The 27,197-nt window shown below is 38.8% G+C and overlaps 1 protein-coding gene across 5 annotated transcripts in view; it reads left to right on the plus strand.

Moving 5' to 3' along the window:
* LOC139938249 (membrane-associated phosphatidylinositol transfer protein 1-like) overlaps positions 1-27,197 on the plus strand; it is a 91,719-nt gene that overhangs the window by 44,836 nt on the left and 19,686 nt on the right. For all 5 annotated transcript variants that reach the window (XR_011786119.1, XM_071933660.1, XM_071933658.1 and 2 more), the window contains exons 5-18: positions 396-599; positions 3,319-3,567; positions 5,108-5,506; positions 15,278-15,373; positions 19,288-19,365; positions 20,043-20,310; positions 21,151-21,352; positions 21,841-22,423; positions 23,156-23,326; positions 23,843-24,004; positions 24,677-24,837; positions 25,408-25,524; positions 26,021-26,140; positions 26,655-26,803. Coding sequence is in view for 4 of the 5 variants with exons in the window: in XM_071933660.1 (XP_071789761.1) it covers positions 396-599; positions 3,319-3,567; positions 5,108-5,506; positions 15,278-15,373; positions 19,288-19,365; positions 20,043-20,310; positions 21,151-21,352; positions 21,841-22,423; positions 23,156-23,326; positions 23,843-24,004; positions 24,677-24,837; positions 25,408-25,524; positions 26,021-26,140; positions 26,655-26,803 (2,959 nt within the window). In the remaining variant the exon portion in view is untranslated. The remainder of the gene's footprint in view (positions 1-395; positions 600-3,318; positions 3,568-5,107; positions 5,507-15,277; positions 15,374-19,287; positions 19,366-20,042; positions 20,311-21,150; positions 21,353-21,840; positions 22,424-23,155; positions 23,327-23,842; positions 24,005-24,676; positions 24,838-25,407; positions 25,525-26,020; positions 26,141-26,654; positions 26,804-27,197) is intronic.

The raw sequence follows: 27,197 nt of genomic DNA on the forward strand, positions 1-27,197 counted from the left end.
ACTAAGTAGTTAATCAACAAACCTAAGAAATTCAAAAACAGCAGTACAATTATAAAAACACACTAAAAAGTCTATAAATGTACCATCCCCAAAACCTGGACCAGCCAGAAGCAGTTCTAAGCAAAAAAATTACAATATTGCCGTGTCATGACATGTGTTTAAAATAAATCCGTAATTCTCGCTAACGAGAATTTATATTGTTTTAATGTTTTCTCAAAAAGTAAAGCATTTCATGGAACAATATTTCAAGAGAAGTCTTTCACCATTACCTTCTGTAAACCCTGTAAATTATTTGTAAATCTGTGAACTTTTTTTTTTTTTCCTGTATCGAAAGTGTATAATGGCTTTAAACTTAAACCAAACAGTAACCAAAACTCTTTGTGACCCATCTTTAGGATGGTTCCGTGCAATATTACCCAAGACCGCCCTGAGAGTGGAGGAGGAATCTTGGAACGCCTACCCTTACACCAAGACTCGTTACACCTGTCCCTTCGTGGAGAAGTTCTCCGTGGAAGTTGAGACAAAGTACTTCCCTGATGCTGGCCATCAGGAAAACGTCTTCAACTTGCCGTCAGCCGAGTCTAAAAGTAGATTAATAGGTAAGTTGGCATCATAATCATCTCATTTGTGCAAAGCGCTGTGTCTGACTTTTAATTTTCCTTTTAAAGATTTGTTTCTAAAACCATTGCTCCATTGCTTTTTTAAACAACGCACAGACACACAGCCTGTTTTGCAGTCACTATGTGGACAGTGTTTTGTTCTGACACTTAAGGAAAATGTTATTCTTGAACACTTAAAAAAAAACACGTGGTAAGCATTACATACGAAGAGTGGACCTGAGTAGTGGTCTCCAGCTTATTTTTCAGAAAATATCAGCAATATTAGCCAAATGAATCAATCTGATCCAACAGTCTCCCAAAAGGGATTTCTTTAAGGCGTTTAAAGGCAGTGGACACTATTGGTAATTGTCAAAGACTAGCCTTCACAGTTGGTGCATCTCAACATATGCATAAAATAACAAACCTGTGAAAATTTGAGCTCAATCGTTCATCAAACTTGCAAGATAATAATGAAAGAAAAGAACACCCTTGTCACACGAAGTTGTGTGCTTTTAGATGCTTGATTTCGAGACCTCACGTTCTAAATCTGAGGTCTCAAAATCAAATTCGTGGAAAATTACTTCTTTCTCGAAAACTATGGCACTTCAGTGGGAGCCGTTTCTCACAATGTTTTATACCATTAACCTCTCCCCATTACTGGTCACCAAGAAAGGTTTTATGCTAACAATTATTTTGAGTAATTACCAATAGTGTCCACTGCCTTTAAAGGCACTGGACACTATTGGTAATTACTCAGAATAATTGTGAGCATACAAACGTACTTGGTAATGAGCAATGTAGAGCTGTTGAGAAGCGGCTCGCTCTAAAGTAACGCAGTTTTCGAGAAAGAAGTAATTTTCCACTAAAATATTCTAATTTAATTTTGAGACCTGAGAATTAGATTTTGAGGACCCGAAATCAAGCATTTTAAAGCACACAAATTTGTGTGACAAGGGTGTTTTTTTCTTCCATTATTATCTTGCAACTTCGGTGACCAATTGAGTTCAAATTTTCCCAGGTTTGTCATTTTGTGCATATGTTGAGATACACCAAGTGAGACACCAAGTGAGAAGACTGGTCTTTGACAATTTCCAAAGGTGTCCAGTGTCTTTAATTGTTCTAACTAGAAGTATAAGAAATGGGGAGATGCTTGTTATTATGCAGTAATGCATTTTCTCTTAGAATTAGCAGGTATGATAATTTTCCTACTTTCGTGATTTTCCAATTATTTTTAATCCTAAAAAAAATCAGCAAAATATCAACCAAATGAACCGAAAAGTCTACAAAAAACATACACAATAATGTTTATACAGGTCAGCCCTGGGCCCAATTTCATAGAGCTGCTAAGCACAAAAATTTGCTAAGCATGAAATTTATTCCTTGATAAAAACAGGATTACCGACCAATTTTTTTTTGCATATTCCTTGTTACTGGTATTCAACTGTTGTCATGCTCATCCTGAAAATCATGTTAAAATTTGGTTGGTAATCCTGTTTTTATCAAGGAAGAAATTTCATGCTAAGCAAATTTTTATGCTTAGCAGCTCTATGAAATTGGGCCCTTGTACGCAGTACAACGTTTCTACTTTGTTTGCATTTTATAACCAAATATCATGTAGAGTTAGGCAACACTTGTCTTCTCAGACTGACAGGCAGTTTGGTTTTATATTAGAAGGAAATCGGCCCATACAATAAATTTAGCAAATTGGGAGGTGGAGACAACTTAACAACTTATTTAAATCCTCTGGTAAAATCCCTAGCGAGGTGACAAAATGTTGTTGAGTCAATTTCATGAAAAGCCTTAGGGGATGCGCTAGAACAAATTTATCCAACCGATTAGCTTTTTTTATTTTATTATAGGCGTACCAGCCAAAAGGAAATTAGCTTGACCCCAATTAAGTACAAGTACAGTGTGTAGGTGAGGAAAATCACCCCGTTTTCGTAAAGGTTTTTTCTTCTTCTTTTCCCTTCCCTTGATGAATGTCTTCGTCTTCCATCACTGTTCCGGATCCCCATGGTTTCCGAGAGTGTCAGTGATCCATAACTGTTCACACTTGGAGGGAACAATTTCATTTGATTAAATTGGGCTAATGTTTCCCGGCCTTAAATGTCAGATTTTTTTTTTTTTTAGTCTCTCTGCGTGTCTGACGATTATGCCTCGCATGGTGTGATGTGTGTAGCTGGAGTGGGTTTGATTACCTTGGGTAAAAATGCACAGTATACATGTACTTGAGCCCTCAGTGACCACAGCGGCCTCAATGTGTATTGAAACCAGGGCCCAATTTCATAGAGCTGCTTAAGCAGAAATTATTGCTTGACAATTGTTTGCTAAGCAGAAATGAGCAGGATACCAGTCACAAATTGTACATATAACAGGGTAGTTTAGCTTGAAACCTTTTTCTGATAAACCCTCATGTGTATACTTATTAATTTCTAAGGCTAAAGTTAATTTTGTTTGTACTAATTTCCGAAGACATTTTTACTGAAAGTAAAAAAAAGTAATACAAAATGTAAGTCATGTCTAGGCATATTGTGATGTTAAAATGTAGGCCCCAATTTCATAGGAAAGCACCAACAAATTCTGCTTACCAGAACAAGGTTATCAGCCCAAACGCCTTATCACACTCATTTTGGACAATAATTCCTAACCAAACAATTAACTATCCTCCTACTGTAAAACGATGAATTGTTTCTTTTATAATCCTTTCTATCTCTTGCAGAATTTATCGACATGGTCAAAGACCCTATTTCAAGCAGCGATTACAAAAAGGACGAGGACCCCAAAATATACATTTCTAAGAAGACGGGCCGAGGCCCTCTGACCAACGACTGGATTACAATGGACACCGACGGCCGACTGGTACCCATCGGAGGTTGCACAAACATAATGTGCGCTTACAAGCTGTGCCGAGTGGAGTTTAGATACTGGGGAATGCAAAGTAGAATAGAAAAATTCATTCACGATGTAGGTAAGTTCTTTGGGGTTAGATGGTGAAATAATACTATGCTAGCAGAGCTGTCAACTCTCCCTGATTCTGTAGAAAGTTGGTTCCCTGAAAATAAACCAATCTTTCCATAATCTGATGAACAAGTTTGAAAATTTCACTGATTATGGAAACTTTTTCCCCATATGTTGAATGTTGTTCTAAATATCTCCCTGATTGTTATACAAAATCTCCCTGATTACATGATACAAATGTTGGTAGCTTTTTGCTTGTCTCCCATGTCGCTCTTAATTTTAAAGGAACACGTTGCCTTGGATCGGTCAAGTTGGTCTTTGAAAAGCGTTTGTAACCGTTTGTTATAAAATATATATGGTTAGAAAGATGTTTTAAAAGTAGAATACAATGATCCACACAATTTTGCCTCGAAATTGCATTGTTTTCCTTTTACTTTGCGAACTAACATCGTCAGCCATTTATGGGAGTCAAAATTTTGACTCCCATAAATGGCCGACCGTCTTAGTCGACAAGGTAAAAGACAAACCACGCAATTTCGAGTGATACTTGTGTGGATCATTATATTCTACTTTTAAAATATCTTTCTAACCATATGCATTTTATAAGAAACGGTTACAAATGCTTTTCAAAGACCAACTCGACCGATCCAAGGCAACGTGTTCCTTTAAGGACCGGTATTTAGGGATCCCGCTGCTAAACATAGGATTCAAACTGCCTCTAGCCTCCAAGCAATCTCGGTGGTCTAGTTGGTATGACACTGCTCTAGAATTGCAAAGGTCGTGGGTTCGAATCCCATCCGAGTAATATGCCTGTGATTTTGTTCACAGAACTCGGGTAAGTACTGAGTATACAGTGCTAACACACATCAGTGTATATAGGTACATGTATAAAAACCAAAATTAATATGTAGATCCCTATGTTTGAATTATGAGACCCATTTCTATAGCACCCTGTAATGGTTTTTGAGTTGATGCAAAGGAATCTGTAGCCAACCAGACCAGAAAACATCGGGGCAAAGCATACTATGTTATTCCACGTTCATGACACTGAAGCAGTTATTGCCCACAACCAGTTATTGCCCACAAAAATTTGCTTAGCATGAAATCTTTTGCCTTGATAAAAAACAGGATTACCAACAAAATTTCCACATGATTTTCAGGATAAGCAAACAACAGCTGAATTTTTGTTGTATTTTGTATTGGTCGAAGAAATAATAATATTAATAATAACCTGTAACAAGCAATATGCAACAAATGGAAATTTGGTTGGTATTCCTGTTTTAACAAGGACGAAATTTTTGTGCTAAGCAAATTTTTGTGCTAAGCAGCTCTATGAAATTGGGCCCAGGACCTGAATCCAAACTCCAACAACAACAACATGTACAGCAAACCACTCTGGCAGGACACTTCCTTCTCCCTTGTGTTCTGTATTCCTTATACCAAGTCAAGTTTCCATTGAGCTCTGAATACTCACCGTAATGACCTCTGAATATTCCCTTTATGATAACTGCACACTCACCATGGAGACCTGCAACCTTTCTCTCCATCAGCCTTGAACAAAACTATGCTGCACGCTCACCGCCAGGCATGGTGCTGGCAGGATGAGTGGGTAGACCTGACCATCGACGACATCCGACAGCTAGAGAAGGAGGCGGCCAAGGAGCTCATGGAGAAAATGGCCGACGCCCACATGGAGGAGGACCGCGACTTTGCCACGACCAAGAACAACGAGATCCGGGGACTGGAGTACCAGGACACGCCCAATCTGTCGCGTTCGCTGGCCTCGACCATGGCCGGGAACCGACTAAGGGAAGCGCAGATGGACTCGGTGTGCAGCGATTTCATGACGGAAGACGTGCCGAGTAGTCTAGAGGAGACAGAGAATGCTGTGGGGACGATGAATCTGAGCAATCGGAGGTTATCCAAGAAACTATCCATCGAGAGCAGAGGTGAGCCTGAGTTTGTTTTATTTCTCATTGTAATAATGATTCGTCAGCTATGGTGGCCATATTGCAATGGGTGGCCTATAGACCTTTCCATTGTTTAAAATAAACAAACCGCGCTGGTTGGCATGGATGGCCGAACGTTACCAAAACATTCAGTTGTGCTAACATATGTTGTGAACAAATTCAACCTTTTCTGCAAAAAATTAAAGAAATACCTCCCATGATTGGTTTCTTTGTTTCCAACAATTCTGACACTAATTTTGAATGAACAAAGTTGGTGATTTCTTGTAAAATTTATCACAAATTTATGCCAGTTTTTGAGCCGGAAGTAGGCAACACTTTGGGCTTACTCTTACAGCAGAAAAGTATGCGAGTTACATAATGACCCCAAAACATGATATCAAAGTTCCTTTTTTTGTTACACCCATTTATTTAAAAAACAATTTCCTCAACTTAGTTCAGGTAAAAACCTTTTCAAAAAAGATCCATGTTAACTCATACATGATGCGGTGAGCTATACCTTTGATTTGATGTGTCTAAACATCTGAACATCTGTTGCATCCATTGAAAAGCTTAGAAGCATTCACAGATGTTGCCCATAAAAAAACAACTATCATGGTAATTTTAAATAGGAAGAAACTATAAATAATTATATAACTGACATACAGATCCTTGTTATTTGATTGGTGGAACTTACTTTACGTGACATTCACTATTACTCCCATCCGCACCGGCGATCAAAAAGACCTATTCACCCATGGGGAATATTATTTCCCATTCAACAGTTAGGATCCCCGTTGTTCCCAATGTTTTTGAGCAGAACAGCGCCGCCGCGCCGCTGCTAAAACAAAGGAGCACCTGTTCAAAGGGTTGTGATCTGGGTTGTGCATTGTTGCCGCTACTCCGCGCTGTATGATTTTTGGTTGTCAGTTATTTGTGGGATTTTTAAAAAATAGTAAAATTTCAAAATACATCAAATAACAAGGATCTATATGTCAGTTATATAACACAAATATTGAGTGGCTTTAATTCGTGGAATAGAAGGAATATTATCGCTCGGTAAAATTTAGACTGTTCCATTTCACTCGGCTTCGCCTCGTGAAATTGAACAGTCAAAATTTTACCTTGCGATAATATTCCTCCCATTCCACTCTGAGCCACTCAATATTTGTATAATAGTCAACTTGCGGGTACAACCATGTGTAATATTATCTCTTTTTTTTAAGTTGTAAATGACAATGAGTTTGCATGTTTTTTATCTTCTCCCTATCTTTAAAAAAACAAAAATTATGCAATTCGTCAGACACACAAGGCCTGAAGGCCACTTCAAGGTGTGGGCTACAATTTTTTTTCCAGAGGCTGTTGCCACCTACTCCTTGGGCTGAAACAGGGTTACCCCTTTCACCATGTCACAGTACATATGGATATAGGTTGTGAAAGGGGTAACCCTGGTTAAGAAATCAGACATTGTATGCTTAATTCCACAAAGCTGTATAATTATCAATCAATTTTAAGATGAGTGTTGGGAGGGTGGGGGGGAGTTCCTGAAGATTAACATCGCTTGACTCTTCTTAATTATATAATAACATCAATTAAGCGCCATCAGCTGCCAGTGACAAATTACAGTGTGCACATGTCAATGTGTCAGTCATCAAGGTTTATTATCCGAGTGAGCCAACCCCCTTAGATTACCACTGGGGGATGATCCGGATTGGGAAATTCCTGGAATCCGTGCCCGGCCTGACATGACAGCGTGTTGATGAACAGGTTCAGTTAGACCTGAAGGGTTTGATGGGTTTGGGCTGTACATCTACACAGTGAGAGTCTGTCTTCCCCTTAAAGGCACTGGACACATTTTGTAAACGCCGAAGGCCAGTATTCTCACTTGGTGTATCCCATCATTTTTATAAAATAACAAACCTGTGAAAATTTTGACTCAATTGGTCATCGAATTTGCCAAAGAATACTGCAAGAAAGAAAAACGCACCCTTTTTGTACAAGTGTGCTTTCAGATGCCTAAAAAGACACTGTCGTTTAATAGTTGAGTGAGAAACTACATGTACTTCTTTTTCAAATTTAAACTATGTTACTTCAGAGGGAGCTGTTTCTCACAATGTTTTAAATTATCAACAGCTCTCCATGGCTCGTTACCAAGTTAGTTTTTAAGCTAGCAATTATTTTGAGTAATTACCAATACTGTCCAGTGCCTTTAAAGGTTGTGTTCCGCTTTGGAGAAGAACTAAATCAGTGATTTTATTTATTTTGTTTCCTTTAGGTAAGGTCATCGTTTGGTAATGAACCTCGGGAAAACAATTTACACAATTGTATATAGTATAGGCAGGCATGATATTCATCATACTTTAAAGCCATTGGACACATTCGGTATAGAAAAAAAAATTCACAGATTTACAAATAACTTACAGGGTTTACAGAAGGTAATGTTGAAAGACTTCCCTCAAAATATTATTCCATGAAATGCCTTATTTTTTTGAGAAAACATTAAAACAATATCAATTCTCGTTATCGAGAATTGTGGATTTATTTTAAACACTACACACACAACACATGTACATGTCATGACACGGCAAACGTGCAGAAACAAGGGTGGGTTTTCCCGTTATTTTCTCCCGACTCCGATGGCCGATTGAGCCTAAATTTTCACAGGTTTGTTATTTTATATAGAAGTTGTGATACACGAAGTGTGGGCCTTGGACAATACTGTTTACCGAAAGTGTCCGATGGCTTTAATGTGATTTCAAAATGTAATACATTGTAATTAAATAGCCTGAAATGCCTATTAAAGCCTGCACCAGGTGTACATGGTCAGCCATAGGTCAGCCATTGTACTCGATAAAATATTCCAAATGTTTTCTCCAAGGACCAAATATCATGCCTGTATAGGCATGAAACCCTTCAGCTGATTCTTTCTACTTTATTTGTTATTGTCTTAAATTGTGCCATAGAAATCGCCATACAGATTGTTGTGCTCGACCAAACCATTCTTTATAATTTCCTTCAATTTTAGCAATTAAAAAATTGCAAGTCCGAGTATAAGTGTAGCATCTCGAAATGGAGCTCATTCTCAGCTATCATGTTGACACTGTTGTTCAGTCTGTCAGTGTCAGCGCATCTGTGACCTAGCAAGCGTGGACGTGTTGTGCTAATTGTCTGCCTTTTTGATCCGTTGAAGTTTGTGTTTCGGTGAAAGTCCATTATACCCTCGCTAATCTGTACACAAATTGGTGTTCAGTTTCTGTCCTCCCGCAATGATTATTTCAGTTTTTGCCTTTATTGATGATGGATTGTTTGCACACTGAATCAATAGATCAGTCTGTTGGCTGTTAAAAGTGTGACAATCAAAGTCTAGTAGACACATACTAAATGCATATTACATTTGTACATCATTGGGTTTTGATGGAAAGAGTATGGTCTTTAAGTTTAATAATAATAATAATAATAATAATACACGGTTTTTATATAGCGCTTTTTCACGGGGTGTCTCAAAGCGCTTCCGACATTATTACCCCATGTCACTGGGCCTTAAATCATTCCTTAAACCATCTCAGCTCCCTGGGGAGTATACAGCCTGTGCGACAATTATATGCGCTACATGGCTAAACCAATCACAAGAACCATCTCTGCCCTCACAGGTACCCATTTACCCCTGGGTGGAGAGAAGCAATTATAGTTAAGTGTCTTGCTCAGGGACACAAGTGTCACGACCTGGATTCGAACCCACACTCTGTTGAACAGAAGCATCAGAGCTTGAGTTCGGTGCTCTTATCCACTCGGATAACAACATTTATTTTTGTTCACTTATCTCATTTACCGGGAAGGGGCAATTAAAAAAAGTCAAAAGTTAAAAATAGCAATTGTTTTCCCCCTCAAAGTTGTGGGTGGCCAGTTCAAAAGAAATGAATGCAAACAAAATCTCGCTACCAAAACATAGTTTGGTAAGGCACTGCTCTAGAATTGCAAGGGTCGTTGGTTCGAATCCCACTCGAGTAACATGCCTGTGATATTTTTTTCACAGGACTCAGGAAAGTACTTAGTATACAGTGCTTTCACACATCGGTGTTAGGGTAAAACCAAAGTTAGCATTCTTTATCCCTGATGCGAATTTAACATCTTTTACATTCACAAATACGGTAGATTATGACATGGTAGTTTGCCAGGTAACCTTTTTCTAGTGAGCCACTTTTTGTGCTTTGAAGCAGCTCCATGAATATATTGTATGTTTTTTTTTCTCTACCAGTACCAGCTTAACTGGTTTATATTTCACTTCTGCTTGAAAATTGCATTGCATGAGTGGACAGTAAGTATATTCATACATGTACAACACATGTACGTGTTTAGAACAAAAACAATTAGTAGGTGTGGATCATGGTGTCGTCTTTTTTACAAAATGTGATCAATTTCTACCGGTGATGTGAAAGTGGATCATTAATGTCTGTCGCTCAGTGTGGTGATACCAACTCTCTGCAGATATGGCGTTGAAACTTTCTGAAATCTTCAAATATGTTTGAATCATAGCAGTCAAAAGGGTCCCTCCCAAGGATTTTTCAAAACTGTGGGGCAAAATGTTTCTGAAGTTTTCCGAATATTTTCTACTTGGTGTTCATCTTTGCTTTAAGCCCTAATCTGCAATCTGGTTTATTTTTGTAAAATCGATCGTTAAAACAATCATATGCCCCAAGGCTTCCCATTGAAAATTAAATAAAAATGAATAAGTAAATAAAGTAAAAATAAATAAGTTAAAACATAAACAAAATCAATCATGAATACAATAATCGCCAATGTGGTTTCTGAAGAAAAAATGGAACTGGTTTCTTCAGGTCTGCATGGTGTGTCCTGGGCCCAATTTCATAGAACTGCTAAGCACAAAAATTTGCTTAGCATGAAATTTTCATTTGTTTCATTATTGGTTGTTATTGATATTCAGCTGTTGTTTGCTTATCCTGAAAATCGCGAGGAAATTTGGTTGGTAATCATGTTTTTATCAAGGCAAAAATTTCATGCTAAGCAAATTTGTGTGCTTAGCAGCTCTATGAAATTGGGCCCAGGTCTATCTATGGAGGAAGGTCTATCCATTGAGGAAGGTCTAATCGAAACAGTCTCAGGAGCGAATCACTAATTGGCCTTGTGTGACCCATTTATTTTAACCTTAGGGTTAATTTTTCCAATAATTGGCCCAATAATCAAGGAGTTAAAAGATATTGATATTTGTGTACATGTAAGTGACTTTGCTGATAAGTCCCCTACCTATATAATACTTGTCAAGGATCAAATTGATAATGTACAGACTTGGTTATTGATGGTTATTGAATGGTTCCATAAAACCATAGAATAGGGACCTTGCTCTATGCATTAATCAAAGGTATAGACCATGTGAACTTTGTTTACAATAAGTGTGACATTGTACATTCTTTGACTATTATGGCAGGCAAGCTACTGCACTGGTCCTATGGGAAAGTTGATTCTTTGTGTCATAATTTCCACATAAACCCAAGAGTTATGAAAGTAAAAGCTGGACAAGTTTTGAGATGTGCCCCCTTTCATCATTTCAAAAGTTGATGAGAATTGGACAGTGCAGTCTCTATAAACTATAAGATTTTGTTTTCTTCCATTAGGCTGTGTACAAATAGTGCCTGCAGGAAGTCCAGGCTTGGTGGCTCTTTTGTAAACATGTGAGGTCACAGGTCACATCGTCTATACTTTACCCTTTGAAAAAAACAAGCCAAATGGTTCAACTGGCCAGTCACTGAAGAAGCCAAGAGCAAACCATGCTATATATACTTAGTGTGAGATCTTTTTAACTGTGTGATATCTCTGTTGACTGGGATGGTCCAGGGACCCATCAATTTAATTAACACAATCTGTCACCAATCATTCAGTCCAGTCACTTCATTAAAGGCAATGGACACTATTGGTAATTGATCAAGATAATTGTTAGCAACAAAACTTACCTGGTAACGAGCAATGGAGAGCTGTTGATTGTGTAAAATATTGTGAGAAACGGCTCCCTCTGAAGTGACATACTTTTTTATAAAGAGGTAATTTCGCACTCAAATATTAAAGGCAGTGGACACTATTGGTAATTGTCAAAGACTAGCCTTCACAGTTGGTGTATCTCAACATATGCATAAAATAACAAACCTGTGAAAATTTGAGCTCATTCGGTCATCTAACTTGCGAGAAAATAATGTAAGAAAAACACCCTTGTCACATGAAGTTGTGTGCGCTTAGATGGTTGATTTCGAGACCTCAAGTTCTAAATCTGAGGTATCGAAATCAAATTTGTGGAAAATTATTTCTTTCTCGAAAACTATGTTACTTTAGAGGGAGACGTTTCTCACAATGTTTTATACTATCAACCTCTCTCTCCATTACTCGTTACCAAGTTACTAAGTATAATTCTCCCAGCCGATCGATTAATAAATAAATGAATTAATAACTGGCTATTATAGTGACACTAATAATCATCAACACTTTGTGTACAATTTTCTCATAACAATCACAACAAATCACATGAAATTCCATGTTTAAATGGCTCCCAAAAAGTAACATGAACTTCATGCATCATAACCTTTGAATTGAATATCAGGGGTGGATTTCACAAAGAGTTAGGACTAGTCTTATCCCGAGTTAGGACCGGTTACTCGTCCTAACTTAATACTAGCCATGCAATTTGTATATCTCCTAGGACTAGTCCTAAGTTAGCCTAACTCTTTGTGAAATCGACCCCTGGACTGCTTTCACAGAAAAATATTATGAAGAAAAAAAACCCCACAATACATACATGTAGTTTAATTTCGCATGTCTTATTATCACAGACATTTACATTTTCACAGGGAGTTTTCTGAAATCCTAGAAAAAGGGCCTGAGATGTCCTCTGTTCCTCCGACCAGACGATTTACCCACAATGCCTAATTAAATATTCTTGGCAAAAGCGAAGGAGACAAATGAAATTCCGAAGTCAGCCTCGTATTCGTCTCACTACATTGTTATCAATTTCTCTCTGACCCACTGTGCATGCACGATCCGCACGTGCCCATCTACCAACCGAGATACACACACACACAGCAGAGAAAAGAGGGCTACATGAATGCCAAGACATGCTCATCGTAAATTACAGGCAATCTTTTCATTGCAATCTAATTACACTTTTCAACTCGGAACTCAGGGTGGGTTTTTCAGAGAAAGCAAAGAGCAGACGAGAGGTATATATGAGAGAGAGGGAGATAAATAGAAGAGGGAAGAAAGTGATAAGGGTGCCGCGTTACTTGGCGATAGCTTACCCCAGTCCACCAAAAATATACACAGATCCTAAGACATTTTGTTTTCATTTGTGTGTGGTTAAGTTCTGTGTAGCTTCATCGTTGATTCCTAGTTTCAGTTTTCGATAGAAATAAGTGAACACTTGCCGACATAGTATTGACTTCAGTATTCAAATCCAGCACCGTGAGTGCCTACATTATGGCGTCTGTGATTTTTTTTTTTCTGAAATCAAGAATTTTATTATTATTTTGTTATTGATTAAAAAAAATATATAAAAAAAATAAGTTGTTTTAATTCATTAATTAATGTATTTATTTATTTTATTTTGTTTTATTTTATTTCATTAAGCGCTGCTAATCGAAAAGGATGCTAACCTTTTGGTGCTTACTTTATGAAAATGAATGACATAACAATGTAAATTAATGATGAATGCGCAAGCCTGCCGCTTAATTTTAACCTGTGAAATACGCGAACTGTTCTGCTATAGAAAGCACAAAATGTGCTTACCGTTACACTGGACACTATTGGAAATTGATCCAAGACTAGTCTTCGCAGTTGGTGTATCTCAACATATGCATAAAATAACAAACCTGTGAAAATTTGAGCTCAATCGGTCGTCGAAGTTGCGAGATATTAATAACGGAGAGAAAAAAAAAACACCCTTGTCGCACCATAGTCACACAAAGTTGTGTGCTTTCAGATGCTTGATTTCAGGACCTCAAATTCTAAATCTGAGGTCTCGAAATCAAATTCGTGGAAAATTACTTCTTTCTCGAAAACTACGTCACTTCAGAGGGAGCTGTTTCTCACAATGTTTTATACTATCAACCTCTCTCCATTACTCGTAATCAAGAAAGGTTTTATGCTAATAACTATTTTGAGTAATTACCAATAGTGTCCACTGCCATTAAGCAGCGCTATAATATCGGCCCCTGATACTTTGAAGGTCAAAAACCTTCTGATGTTAATGTGGCAGATTTCCAGATACCATTGGAATTGGCTGTTGTTGTTTGGCCAAATCTGCCACTGGCATTTCAGGTGCAATCTCTTCATCAGTAATTTAAAGATGGCACTAATACCGACACTTTAAAGGGAGCATGCAGGTTTATTTAAGTATCTGAATCTAAATTATATAGCCAGTAGATATTTTCATTTTTGTTAAAGGCAGTGGACACTTTTGGTAATTACTCAAAATAATTGTTAGCTTAAAAACTTACTTGGTAACAGGCAATGGAGAGCTGTTGGTACTATAAAACATTGTGAGAAACGGCTCCCTCTGAGGTAACGTAGTTTTCGAGAAAGAAGTAATTTTCCACTAAAATATTTGAATTTAATTTCAAGACCTCAGAGTTAGATTTTGAGGCATCTGAAAGCACTTTGTGTGACAAGGGTGTTTTTTCTTCCATTATTATCTTGCAACTTCGACGACCAATTGAGTTCAAATTTTCACAGGTTTGTTATTTTATGCATATGTTGAGATCAAGACTGGTCTTTGACAATTTCCAAAGGTGTCCAGTGTCTTTAAGTCTACTAAAGTGTGAAATGAAGTTATAATAATAATAATACTAGGTTCTTGTACCGTGCAACATCACACCCCTAGGGGCATATCAAAGCGCCCAGTATTTTTTCCTGCAAGGTACATGTTTGTGGAGCTATGTTTTTGAAGTATGAGACTTTTTCCTTTAAAGCCATTGGACACTTTCGGTACAGAAACAAAATTAAAAGTTCACAGATTTACAAATAACTTACAGGGTTTACAGAAAGTAAATTGTGAAAGACTTCTCTTGAAATATTATTCCATGAAATGCTATACTCTTTGAGAAAACATTAAAACAATATCAATTCTCGATAGCGAGAATTACAGATTTATTTTAAACACATGTCATGACACAGCGAAACGTGCGAAAACAAGGTTGGGTTTCCCCGTTATTTTCTCCCGACTCCGATGACCGATTGAGCCTAGATTTTCACAGGTTTGTTATTTTATATAGAAGTTGTGATACACGAAGTGTCGGCCTTGGACAATACTGTTTACCGAAAGTGTCCAATGGCTTTAAAGCTTAATGGTTTACAAGGTGCTGTGGCGCAATATGCTGCCGATCAAACTAGGATTACCAGGGGGAACCTTTTCTCTTTTCGATAAGTGCACAGGGGTCGATTTCACAAAGAGTTAGGACTAGTCCTAACTTAGGACTAGTCCTAGGAGATATACAAATTGCATGGACAGTCCTAAGTTAGGGCGAGTAACTGGTCCTAACTAGAGATAAGACTAGTCCTAACTCTTTTGTGAAATCCACCCCTGGGTTCTTTTACATGCGTTACACAACACATGGAACCAACGGCTTTACGTCCCATTCGAAGGACAAAGCAATGGACACAAGTGTCACGACTGGGGGATTTGAACCCGCACTCTGCTGAGTTTGAATTCAGTGCTCTTGTTTTATACCCCAACAGTGTTCAGAATCATAACTAAATTGTCTTCTTATCTGTTCACAGGATCAAATAATAACAGTGAGATGTTTGCACAGTGGCGAATGAACAGCATACAGCAGGATTCCGATAGCTCCGAAGATGAATTCTTTGATGCCCAGGGTAAGAAATCTCACATTTTAGTTTCACCAATAGGTGTCCCTCAAATGCAGGGAGATTGTATGTAGTCAGAGTTTAATTGAGCATTCATAAATACCTGGGACAGTTTATCCATTCTGATTGGGTGTTATAAACATGGTTGATATAAACACAGTAAAAAGTGTTTAAACATAGTTTAAATGCGTGACGCAGGAGCTTATCGCGTGGTGTTATTTTATGCATAGCGCATTCAAAGCAGCGATACTCAATATAAAAATTAAAAAAAAAAAACTTTTAGCACGCGCGCGTACGCACAACCGTTGAGCATCTATACTATTTTTACCAAGTCACTGCTCTTTTAGTCCCTTATTCCCTTAATTGAAATTATGAGACTAGCTGAGATCAATTGTTCTTCTGATTTTCTGGGAAACTTTGAAGAAAGGGCAGGCATTTTATAGACAAATACAGACTACAAATAAACAAAAAGAGAAAAAAAAACACACACAAAAACCAGTAACATGGCTACTAGATCGATAGCTAGAAACTTGTTTTGTCAGAACCCAAGATGAATTTGGTTACATTTCAACAGTGAGAGGTACTGGTTGAGATCAATTGTTTTGATGAATTTTCTGAGAAACTTTGACTATAAAATATTTTTTATAAAGGAGAAGAAAAAACAGCAATTGGATAACAAATCTGTAGCTAGAAACCTGTTTTGTCAGAACCCAAGAAGAATTTAGTTTCATTTCAACAGTGAGATGTACTGGTTGAGATTAATTGTTTTGATGAATTTTCTGAGAAACTTTGACTATAAAATATTTTTTATAAAGGAGAAGAAAAAATAGCAATTGGATAACAAATCTGTAGCTAGAAACTTGTTTTGTCAGAACCCAAGATGAATTTGGTTACATTTCAACAGTGAGAAGTACTGGTTGAGATCAATTGTTTTGATGAATTTTCTGAGAAACTTTGACTGCAAAATATTTTTTAAAAAGAGAAGAAAAAAACAGTTATTGGATTATAAATCTGTAGCTAGAAACTTTTTTTCACAGAACCCAATATGAATTTTGTTACATTTTAGTTGTGGGAGGTACTGGTTTAGATCAATTTTTTATATGAATTTTCTAAGAAACATTGAAAAAAAAAAGGCTTGCATTTTATAGACAAATACAAACTATAAAAACATAAAACAAGAGAGAGAAAAAAAAAACAGTAATTGGCTAATAAATCTGTAGCTGGAACCTTGCTGTTGATAGAACCCAAGCCGAATGTGGTTACATTTCGGCAGTGATAGACTGGCTGAGATTTTTTGTTTAATTAATTTTCTGAGAAACATTGACAAAAAGGAGGGCATTTCGTAGACAAAAACAGACTACAACAAGAGAAGAAAACCAGTAATTGGCTACTAGGGCCCAATTTCATAAAGCATGTAAGCACAAAAATTTGCTTAGCATGAAATTTCTTCCTTAATCTTGTTTTTATCAAGGAAGAAATTTCATGCTAAGCAAATTTTTGTGCTAAAAGGCTTTATGAAATTGGGCCTAGATCTGTAGCTAGAAGCTTGCTGTTGATAGAGGGGGGAAGCGGAATGTGGTTACATTTTAGCTCTGAGAGACTGGCCTAAGATCAATACAATGCTCTAAATAACATTGGATCAATCTTTCATACGTCGACGAGGTGACCTTGTCTTACAAAATGTGAAGTATTGACTGACTATAACGTCTGCACTGTGCGGGGAAACGTGAATTTCAAATCAGAGAAACTGCGATGGGAGATTTTTGAGATGATGGCAGTAGGAAAAATGCTCAGTATTGCACTGCTGGCTCTGAATGTGCACAAACATGCTTAGTATTATGTGTGTAGGTCTGTGCACGCGCACTACTGGCGAAAACTGTATAAAAGAAAAAGGACCATCCAAAAGTCTCCCTGAGCATGCGTACTACTGGCGAGAACTGAAAAAGGGCCGTCCAAAACTCCCATTAGTGCGTTAGTTAAACATTCAGATTGTTGTTTAGAAACAAAATGAAGCGATTAGAAATGTTATTTAGAAAGTGATGTTATTGCAGCTTTTTTTTTATTCGTTTAGGTTTATTTGGTTTAGCCTCAAACTCTGTCAAAAAAATCAAAACCAATAAGATTATTATTACTAAATAATGAAAATGAAATTTTAAAGCACACAGAAAAAATCTATACTGTGTGAGTGTTGCTTATACAGCAATTTTAAAACCATTAACAAGTTCTTAAACCATTAATACACGTTGCTGCAGACTGCCCTCAGCTAGGCTGACAACATCAATGGCTTTAAAGGGTCTATGTACTTTTTTGTAGGACAAAAAACAAGTGTGCACAGATTTAAATTAAACTTACACAGTTTGAAGATAATGATAGTCGAAAGTTTCCCTGAAAATTTTACTTGCTGAGGTGCTGTAGTTTTTGAGAAATGAGTAAAACAGTGTCATGAAAACAATTTTCGTCTCAGTGATCATGAGACAAAAATTATTTTAGCATGTCAAAACGTATTTTCATGACATCGTTTTACTTATTTCTCAAAAACTACAGCACCTCAGCAACTAATATTTTAAGGTACGCTTTCTACTATCATTATCTTCAAACGGTGTAAGTTTAATGTAAATCTGTGGACATTGTTTTTGTGTTACCTAAATCCTTTAAAGGAACACGTTGCCTTGGATCGGACGAGTTGGTCAAAACAAAAGCGTTTGTAACCGTTTTGTATATAATGCATATGGTTGGAAAGATGTTTTAAAAGTAGAATACAATGATCCACACAAGTTTGCCTCGAAATTGCGTGGTTTTCCTTCTACTGTGCGAACTAACATGGTCGGCCATTTATGGGAGTCAAAATTTTGACCCCCATAAATGGCCGACGTGTTAGTCGACGAGGTAAAAGGTAAACCACGCAATTTCGAGGCATGTTTGTGTAGATCATTGTATTCTACTTTTACAACATCTTTCTACCCATATGCATTTTATAAAAAACGGTTACAAACGCTTTTCAAAGACCAACTCGACCAATCCAAGGCAACGTGTTCCTTTAATAGAACACAATTATTGTTCAGATTTATTACGTGTGAGTGCACATAATTACCTCTGTGGAAGATTGCTTGGGGTTGCTGTAGCAATATTACTCAAGATTATTTTATAATTGCCTATCAAATAGCGATCTTGAAGTGGTAGATACGCTTTGTGTTTTGGTGGGTTTCGACCATCCGCTGAAACCTTCGCCGCTTTGTCAGATTTGTATACAAATTTGTTTTAATTATTAATGTAACTTCTCTCTGAAAACAAATCTCATTGCTTTCAAACGTTAAATTTGTGAGCAGTCAATTTCAGAAACTATAGTCTAAAGTCCAGTTCATACTCCCTGCTAATGCAATGCGAATTTTGAAGATACAAATTCCCAACGAACGATTCCGAATTAGATAGATAGATAGATAGATAAAATGGTTTATTAAAAAACTGTCCCTGCAGCACAAAGGCTGAATTACAACAGTTTTACATAAATTAAAAATTAAATAGAAATTTGAAATTAAATAGAAGGCAAATTGGTAATAAAAAAATATAAAAATTATGTGGAATAGTTAAGCCACTCCCTTAAATTTGCACATTGAGAATTGCACATTGAAATTGAATTAATTTTACTCAAAAATTATTCAAATACAAGGAATAATTTCCACACTTTATATATTTTGGACAATTGGTACACCAGTGTGACAACTTAATTATTCAGTGAACAAACTACACTCCTCATCATGGCATCAAACGTTTGTCAATCATTTATTTTGCTTATGACAGAATAAGGATGGAGATGCTGGGGATTTGGCCCTAAAAAAAAAAAAGGTAGTATTTCTGAGTTTCTTGAATTTGGTTGATGACAAACATTGTTTTTTTTTCCCTGATTTTATTTGATTGTCCTGTAGATATGACAGAAGAGGAGCCGAGGGCACTCTCCCAATGGAGCTCATTAGAAGCCCTCAACCACGCAGTACTAGCAGAAGGTACGGGCTTTTTGATAATAAAAACTCATGACGTGCCTAAATCATTACTAAGCACTGTGATTAGAAAATTAGCTCCATTGGGAATTTGCCAATTTCGTTTGAGATGCTGGAAGCAGACAATCATGCTTCAAAAGTGTCTGCTTAGCAAAGTTAAGCAGGATACCAGTCGCAAAACAGTTCATATGACATTGTATTTTGGCCGGTAACACTTTTACTGGTAAACAGAATTGAACTGTTTAATAGATGTTAAATTTGCATCGGGGATAAAGAATATTCATTTTGGTTTTTACCCATACACCGATGTGTGTTAGCACTGTATACTCAGTACTTACCCGAGTTCTGTGACCAAGTTTTGTGCTTAAGCAGCTTTAAGAAATTACGCCCAGGCACAACGCCGCATTACGCCGCTTAGACAATTTTGTTTAAAGATTTTCTGCTCAGTAAAAATGCGCAGGTTGCGAGTCACAAATGGTACATGTGACATGGTTTTTTTGGCTGGTAACCTCATTCTGGTAAGCATAAATTTGGTTTGCTTAGCTACTTTTAGTGCTTGAGCAGCTCTATGAAATTGGAACCTTGCCTTAACAAGTGTCGTGCAGATAATCCGCTAACAAAACTTTTTTTAAACGTATTACCAAATAACTGAACGTCTCCACTACTGTACATCTTTCTTTCAGGGGACTCTATTCCTCAACCGCCCCTCTCAGCCCCGGCAACCACAACCCCTCTCATCAGTGACGTCAGTGTTCTCATCCTGATCCTGCACGGTGGTAACATACTGGATGGCATGCAGGAGTTAGGGGCCAAGACCAGCGACGTTAATACCTTCAAAATAGCCTTCGATGCCGTGGTGAGGGCGCACTTCCCCATTGCGCTGGGGAGGACGGTGATTAGACTGGTGCCGTGCCCCTCGACGTGTTTTGAAGCCATGGCACTTATGACAAGGTATGTTTCTATGTAGCCTCGCTGCTATGGGCAGTGCACTGTCACTATGCCTCTTGTCAATAACCCATGGTAAGAATGTACTGAGATGAGAGACAATGCGTTACCATACTTAAGCGTGTACGTAGTGTGGATCGTCCACAGGCCTCATTCTAGCACATTTTAATTCCAAAGGGTTATGAGCAAGCAACGCATGCTGGGAAAAAATGGTGCCGCGAGATTAATCTCCCCTGAGAACGAGGTTGGTTTCTATGTCCTTATAGCCACCTTTGACCCATTAAATCCCTACAGATATTTGAGGGAATGGGAACTGCTTTAAAGAGGCTATAGATTAGTGTGGGTAGATGGTACAGTCCAGTGGTCTAAAGTATTGGAACTTGATGGTATTTAACCATAGGGTGTCATGGTCCAGGGGTTTAGAGCATCAAATTCAAGTTCTGGTTGTTAAGTCATCGGAGTGTGGGTCCAGGTCCCAGTTGAGCAAGATACTTTACTATACATGTAGTTGCTTTTAATTCTATTCACCCAGGGGTATGGATAGGTACCTGTGAGGGTAGAGGTTGATATTGTTTATAAAAAAGCTCTCTGGAGGACTACGGTTGCTCCGAGTTGTATAGTCCCAGGAAGCTGAACAAGATTAAAGGAATGGTGCTGGCCCAATGACCAGGGCACTAGTGTAAAGCGCATTGATACAGTCATTGTAAAAAAGTATGTTAAAGCCCAAACCATGTTTACATGTAGATCAGCCCTTGTAAATTTTCCTACTTTTATTTCAAAGGGCTAAATATCATGCTTGATAAGTGTTTATCATTAATCATTGCTTAAAACAAATTCTACCAACAGCCTTAGTCCGTACGGCAACGACATCTCCCCCGAAATCAAACCGCCTTCCAGCAATGGTGAATTCATACCACTGGGGGCGCTTCCAATACTCGCAGCATCGTCCCCAGATTATCCTGATCTGGTTTCGATGACTATCAACAACATGAACAAGGTGTACACAGAGTTTCTCAGGTCAGAGGCTGGCCACGGCTTTGATGGACAGGTCAGTAGTAATCATCTTTCACACAGTGCTTGTTCTCAGAGTTTTTTTGTTAACCTTGGTGATCTTCTTAGACAATAGCTAGCAGTGAGGGGGTTGTCTTCACTGTATGGTAATGACCTTGGTTGGACGCTGGCTGATGTTAAAGGGCCTTGCCAATGGCGGCCATCCACCAACCAAGGTCATAATCACGCAGTAAAAAACAGCTCCTCTCACCATTATTGCCATAAATCACCTTTACCCCCCCCCCCCCCAAAAAAAAAACCCATAAATTTTATTAATCTTTGGGTTACAAGAAAAAAATCATATTGTTTCAAATCTTCTTCTAATTGTTTTTCTTCATTTGATGTGCAAAGAGTTTTATCTATTGAATTTGGCTTACAGTAGGTTCAGGCTTTTAGAAGTTCCAAAGTTTGCTACCAAAGTTTATCAGGATTTGTATTTTTTAAAACCACAACTTTATTTACCTCCTTTATTTGTATCTGACACAGGTTTGTGTTGTTGCTGATTGTATGGGAGCCATCCTCGGCTACGACGCACTGTGCCGCGGCGGCACCGTCTGTAACAGCAACACCAGTAGCCCCGCCAATGTCTCCGATGCCCTCTCCTCCCCGTCAAGCTCTGTGGAAACCTACAACCCTCAGCCTCCACACAGATGTGCCTCAAGCTCCAGGTGCATGGAGCGTCTCGGCTCTGAGAGCCTGGACTCCTCCTCCAAGCGTCTCAGCCTGAGCAGCAGCGACCTGCAGGCCCTGCAGGACGACGTGGTGGTACGCAGCCGCAGCGAAACCACGCCGTCGCCCAGCCAGGCGGAGCGACTCAAACAATTCTCCAGCCATGTGTTCTTCAACAAGGAGGTGTCGCTGACCAATGAGCCAATGTCGGCCACGGGTCAGGCGTCGGGATACGACTGGCGAAGGACGAGCTCTTGTAGCCAGGCGAGTAGCATGATATCGGACTATATACATGCCCCGGCTAGCCGGCTGGATTTTGAAGTGATGCAGTTTTTCACTTTTGGATCGCCGCTTGGGATAGTCCTTGCTCACAGGAAACTTTTACTGGACGGTAAAGCGGGTAAGTACAGTTACGTTGCAAATCTTTTAGACTCACAGTAACTGGACTTGCTCGTGCTATAAAATTCTACAACTCAATGGAATACATTGTGATGAATATAGCAGAGTTCAATCTTTGTCAACTTTAGATATGAGGAAAGTTGCCACATCTCAAAACTTATGCAGTTATTATTTTTACGATCACGAAATAGACCCCAGAGGGAAACTGACTGGGTAATTTTAAATCAATTTTGGGGTGAACAAAGGAAAAGTGACTAGAATGGAATAAGAGTTAGCGCCCTCTGGGTTTGCGTGCTTGGCTCCGCTTGCCCTATGTTGGCAGCCTTTCTATTTTGTCAGTACCTTAGAATAGACTGATCCATTAGGCTCTGCCCACGGCGAACTTGTGAGCAAGAACCTAGAGCCTCTCTAATGCCATTCTGCACAACTCTACCGAGCAAGCCAAGCATACGCGCACACATGTCAGACTTTTTTTTGTCGGACTTTTGGTGGCGCAAAGGGCTGTGATTGGTCAATACGCAATGGGGCGGAGCTTAATGGATGGGTTTATTGCAAAGGATGCGGATTCAAATCCCATTGAGTAATATGCCTGTGGGTTTTTTTCCACAGAGCTCGGGGAAGTATTGAGTAAACAGTGGTTACACACATCCGTGTAAAGGCACAATCAAAATTAAGATGTTAGTTTTCTTGTTTACTACTTTCATTGACTGAGATTTTTTCTTTGTTTGTCCAGTATCACCACCCAAACCAGCCTGCCGTCAGTTCTTCAATTTGTTCCATCGGACAGACCCGTCAGCATCGAGGATAGAGCCTCTTCTCAACCACAAGTTTGCTCTCTTACCACCGTCGGCCATAGCAAGGTACCAGAAGTACCCCCTCGGTGACGGCCACTCTAACGCCCTCAGTAAGTAGATTTGTCACTTTTTACTTTCACCCCCCTAGGGTTACCCTCTCTGTATCAGGGTGTCATGGCCGAGCGGACAAGAGCACCCAACTCAAGCTCTGGTGTTTCTGTTCAGCAGAGTGTGGATTTGAGTCCTGCTGGTGACACTTATGTCCCTGAGTAAGACCGTTTATTGACTGAAATTGCTTCGTAAAAGTTAGGCAGATAAAGCATTCTGCTCTACCAGCCAGGCTCCTAGTGGGTAACCCTGGAGTCTTTTTTTAGATTCAAATATTTTAGATGAGAAATTACATCTTTCTCAAAATCTTTGTTACTTCAGAGGGAGTAATTGTTTCTCGCAATGTTTTATTCTGTCAACAGCTCTCCTTTGCTCCAAGTATGTTTTTTATGCTAATATATATTTTGAGTAATTACCAAAAGTGTAATTTAAATCAAATTTGCCACACTTTGTACCCGGTTGTCATATTTTTGAGTACCGGTAATTGTAATATACTTTGTACATTTCTTCATTGACAGTCGACACCATAGCCTCTAATACCATCTTATTCCTGGAGGCTCAGTCAGCCTGTGGGGCAAGTAACTTCACCCCGAGTCATCGGAGATTGCCGAGCTCCGCCAGTACTTGCAGCGAGATTGTGGACGAGGAGACGTGCGGGATGTCCCCTGCTCTTACAAATGGTATGTCAAAATGTTCATGTAGTTATTTTTGATTTTTGGGGTTGAACAAAGAATTGGCTAGAGTGGGATTCGAACCAACGACCTCCGGATTAATTTATGTAGTTATTTTGTATGTTTTTTTATGAGGTACCGCCCAACTCACGAGGCCATACGGCCACTTCATGGTTGAGTCTATACTTGACTGATTTCAGCTGTCAATACAAATCAACTTTCACCAGGGGCACGTTGCCGCCTACTCCTGGGGCTAATACAGGGTTACCCCCTTCATAGTCTGTAAAAATATAGGCAAGGCTATCCAGGAGCCTGGTTGGTAGAGCAGAACCCCAACATTTTGGGAGCAATTATGGTCAAGTGCCTCATTCAAAGGCACAAATAACTAGTTTTTCAATGAATATTCATGGCATATGGAATACCAAGAATCTTCCCAGATAACACCCAGTGACCTACATGCTAGAGTTAGGGCTAGGGCTACGCCCAGGGTTAAGGTAAGGGCTAGGGTAAGGGGTGTCAGTACCACTTTTACTGCAACAAAAATTGGGTAAAAACAAGCAGTAGCAATTTCTGGGAATATGGTAATGATCATACAGAAATGAGTGATCTCAGTTAAGAACTTGAATGAAACTGGTCACCCCTGTTCATTGTATTTACCCGACCCCCCGTTCTACATTACAGTCGTACAGTCCATCGGTGTTAAGTGGTGGGGTGCCAGTCGGCTTGACTACGCCCTCTACTGTCCCGAGGCACTCCAGGCATTCCCAACCGGTGCCCTGCCCCATCTATTCCACACCAGCTACTGGGAGAGTACCGACGTGGTGGCGTTTATTCTCCGACAGGTAAAACATGACTTTATTGCTCAGAGATTATGTATTGCACTACAGGGCTATAGGTTCTATTATAACACCCATTGCAAAGATTCTGCCTTTTAAATGGTTGACAGCGCCTCAAATGATATGTCTTATTTTGACTAGAAGGCTGCGCAAATGGGACACGCTATACACGCAGCAAAGAAGGTACTATCCCATGGCAACCAATGTACTTAACCAATAGCAACAGCAGGTTATTGGTATCTAGACTTTTATGTTTTGAATTATGAGACCCATTTACATGTACATGTATGTACCACCTTACAAGGGTTTAAAAAGGTGCTGCGGCGCAATCGTCAGCTACTGCCAGAATCACTGGGACAAACCCCTACTCTCGGGGATAAGTGCAACATCTTGGTGAAAATCACAAGAGTTTGAATGTAACCTTTGAAGGACAGTTTCCCAAAAGAGCCTTCCCACCAGAAAATCTTTTGCAACATTTTTTACTGAGGCCCATACCGATATAGGCTTCTACAAATTTCCAGACCTGATTTACAAATCCATTTTGATTGATTCTTCAAACCCACCACCCCCTTGCAGATTTTCAAGAATGACTGCGTTAGTGTACACACAGGAGATGGTACTTCTACTACATCATTCGTTCCTACAAATCCCAGGGAGAAATGGCAACGCAAGAGAACGAGCGTCAAAATGAAGGTACAGGATTTATCTCCTATCTGAGCTTCTGAATGGTTTGATTGTCTGGAAGAGTTTTCTCATAGAATAGTGTCATTTCTGTTATATGGAATACCAGAGTGGTCAGGTTGGTGTAGAGATATCTTTCCTCACCTTCCACCTCTAGGACCCCTGTTCGAATCACGCCGGGGACACTACACACTGGAATGCGAGGGTTTTCCCTGGAATAATTCTCTGAGGTTTCCCTCTCACATCTAAAACTGAAATTTTCTACCTTCCTTGTCTTTTCTCCATTGGTTTCTTGGTACAGTGATTTAGGTCGCTTTTCTGCGAGTCATTGGCATCTCAATTAGAACGTACAAATACAATTAAATGAAACCTCTTTGTGTTTGATGTAAATTTAGCTTTCTCAGAAAATAAATGCAGACAAAACGGAGCCATTGAGGGGTAAAGCAGGGAGGCCTGCCTATTTAAACACTATGTCTTAAACGCTACTATGTATGATTTCTACCCATAGCAAAATGTGAATCCCAATCACAGATGTACAGACACGGTTTGTCTAGAGGGAGCACCCCAGATGATACCAGGCAGATTCATGTACAGCTCCTTGGACATGGTGACATTAACAGGAGAAAAGGTAAGAGACATCTTGTCATGAAGAAGAAAAAAAAACAGGAAAAAAAACCCCAAGGTAAACAAACAACTTGAGCCCTGTCAACAGGCTTCACCTTTTCATTTTTGATAAACAAATCGAGTTGGTTGGCATGGATGGCTGAATGAATAGTAAAACACTTAATCGAGTTAAAAGATGGTTTAACCAAATTCAACATTTTCTGCAAACTTTTTAACAATAAATTACCCCCCATGATTGGTTGTTATGTTTCCAACACTATGTTTTATATATATATTGGTGTAACATTGTTTGAAACAGTAGCTTTCTGGGTTTTTTCGCATTATGGTGTTCCATTGACCTTTTTCGCATATACCCATTGCACAAGTCCTAACTGTTGAACGAGGTGCGTGCTCTAAGGTCTATAGTTTTCCAACCTCGATGGCAAAAACTTGGGCTGTGATGTTACACTACAAATACAAAGTTTCCCACTCTTGGTTGTGTAGTTTTTATGATGTGATTATTTGTTTTCCTGCATTAGGTGGACATCCACATTGTCACCCAGCCCCCGTCTGGAGAGTGGGTTCACTTTGCAACTGAAATCACCAACGGCCACGGCCGTCTCACTTACACCATTCCAGAGACTCGTAGACTCAGCCAGGGTATCTACCCAGTCAAGATGGTTGTCAGGTAGGTGTCCTTCATTTAACCATTTTCTAAAGACACTGGACAATATTATTAATTGTCAAAGACCAGTCTTCTCACTTGATGTATCTCAACATATGTATAAAATAACAAACCTGTGAAAATTTGAGTTCAATTGGTCATTGAAGTTGCGAGATAATAATGAAAAATAAAAAAAATCTTGTCACAAGAAGTTGTGTGCTTTCAGATGCTTGATTTCAAATTCTAAATCTGAGGTCTCGAAATCAAATTCGCGGAAAATTACTTCTTTCTCGAAAACTACATTACTTCAGAGGGATCTGTTTCTCACAATGTTTTATACCATCAACAGCTCCCCATTACTCGTTACCAAGTAAGGTTTTATGCTAATGATTATTTTGAGAAGAGCGCTCTTACAATA

This window comes from Asterias amurensis, chromosome 6 (genome assembly GCF_032118995.1).
Source record: "Asterias amurensis chromosome 6, ASM3211899v1".
Taxonomy (NCBI): domain Eukaryota; kingdom Metazoa; phylum Echinodermata; class Asteroidea; order Forcipulatida; family Asteriidae; genus Asterias; species Asterias amurensis.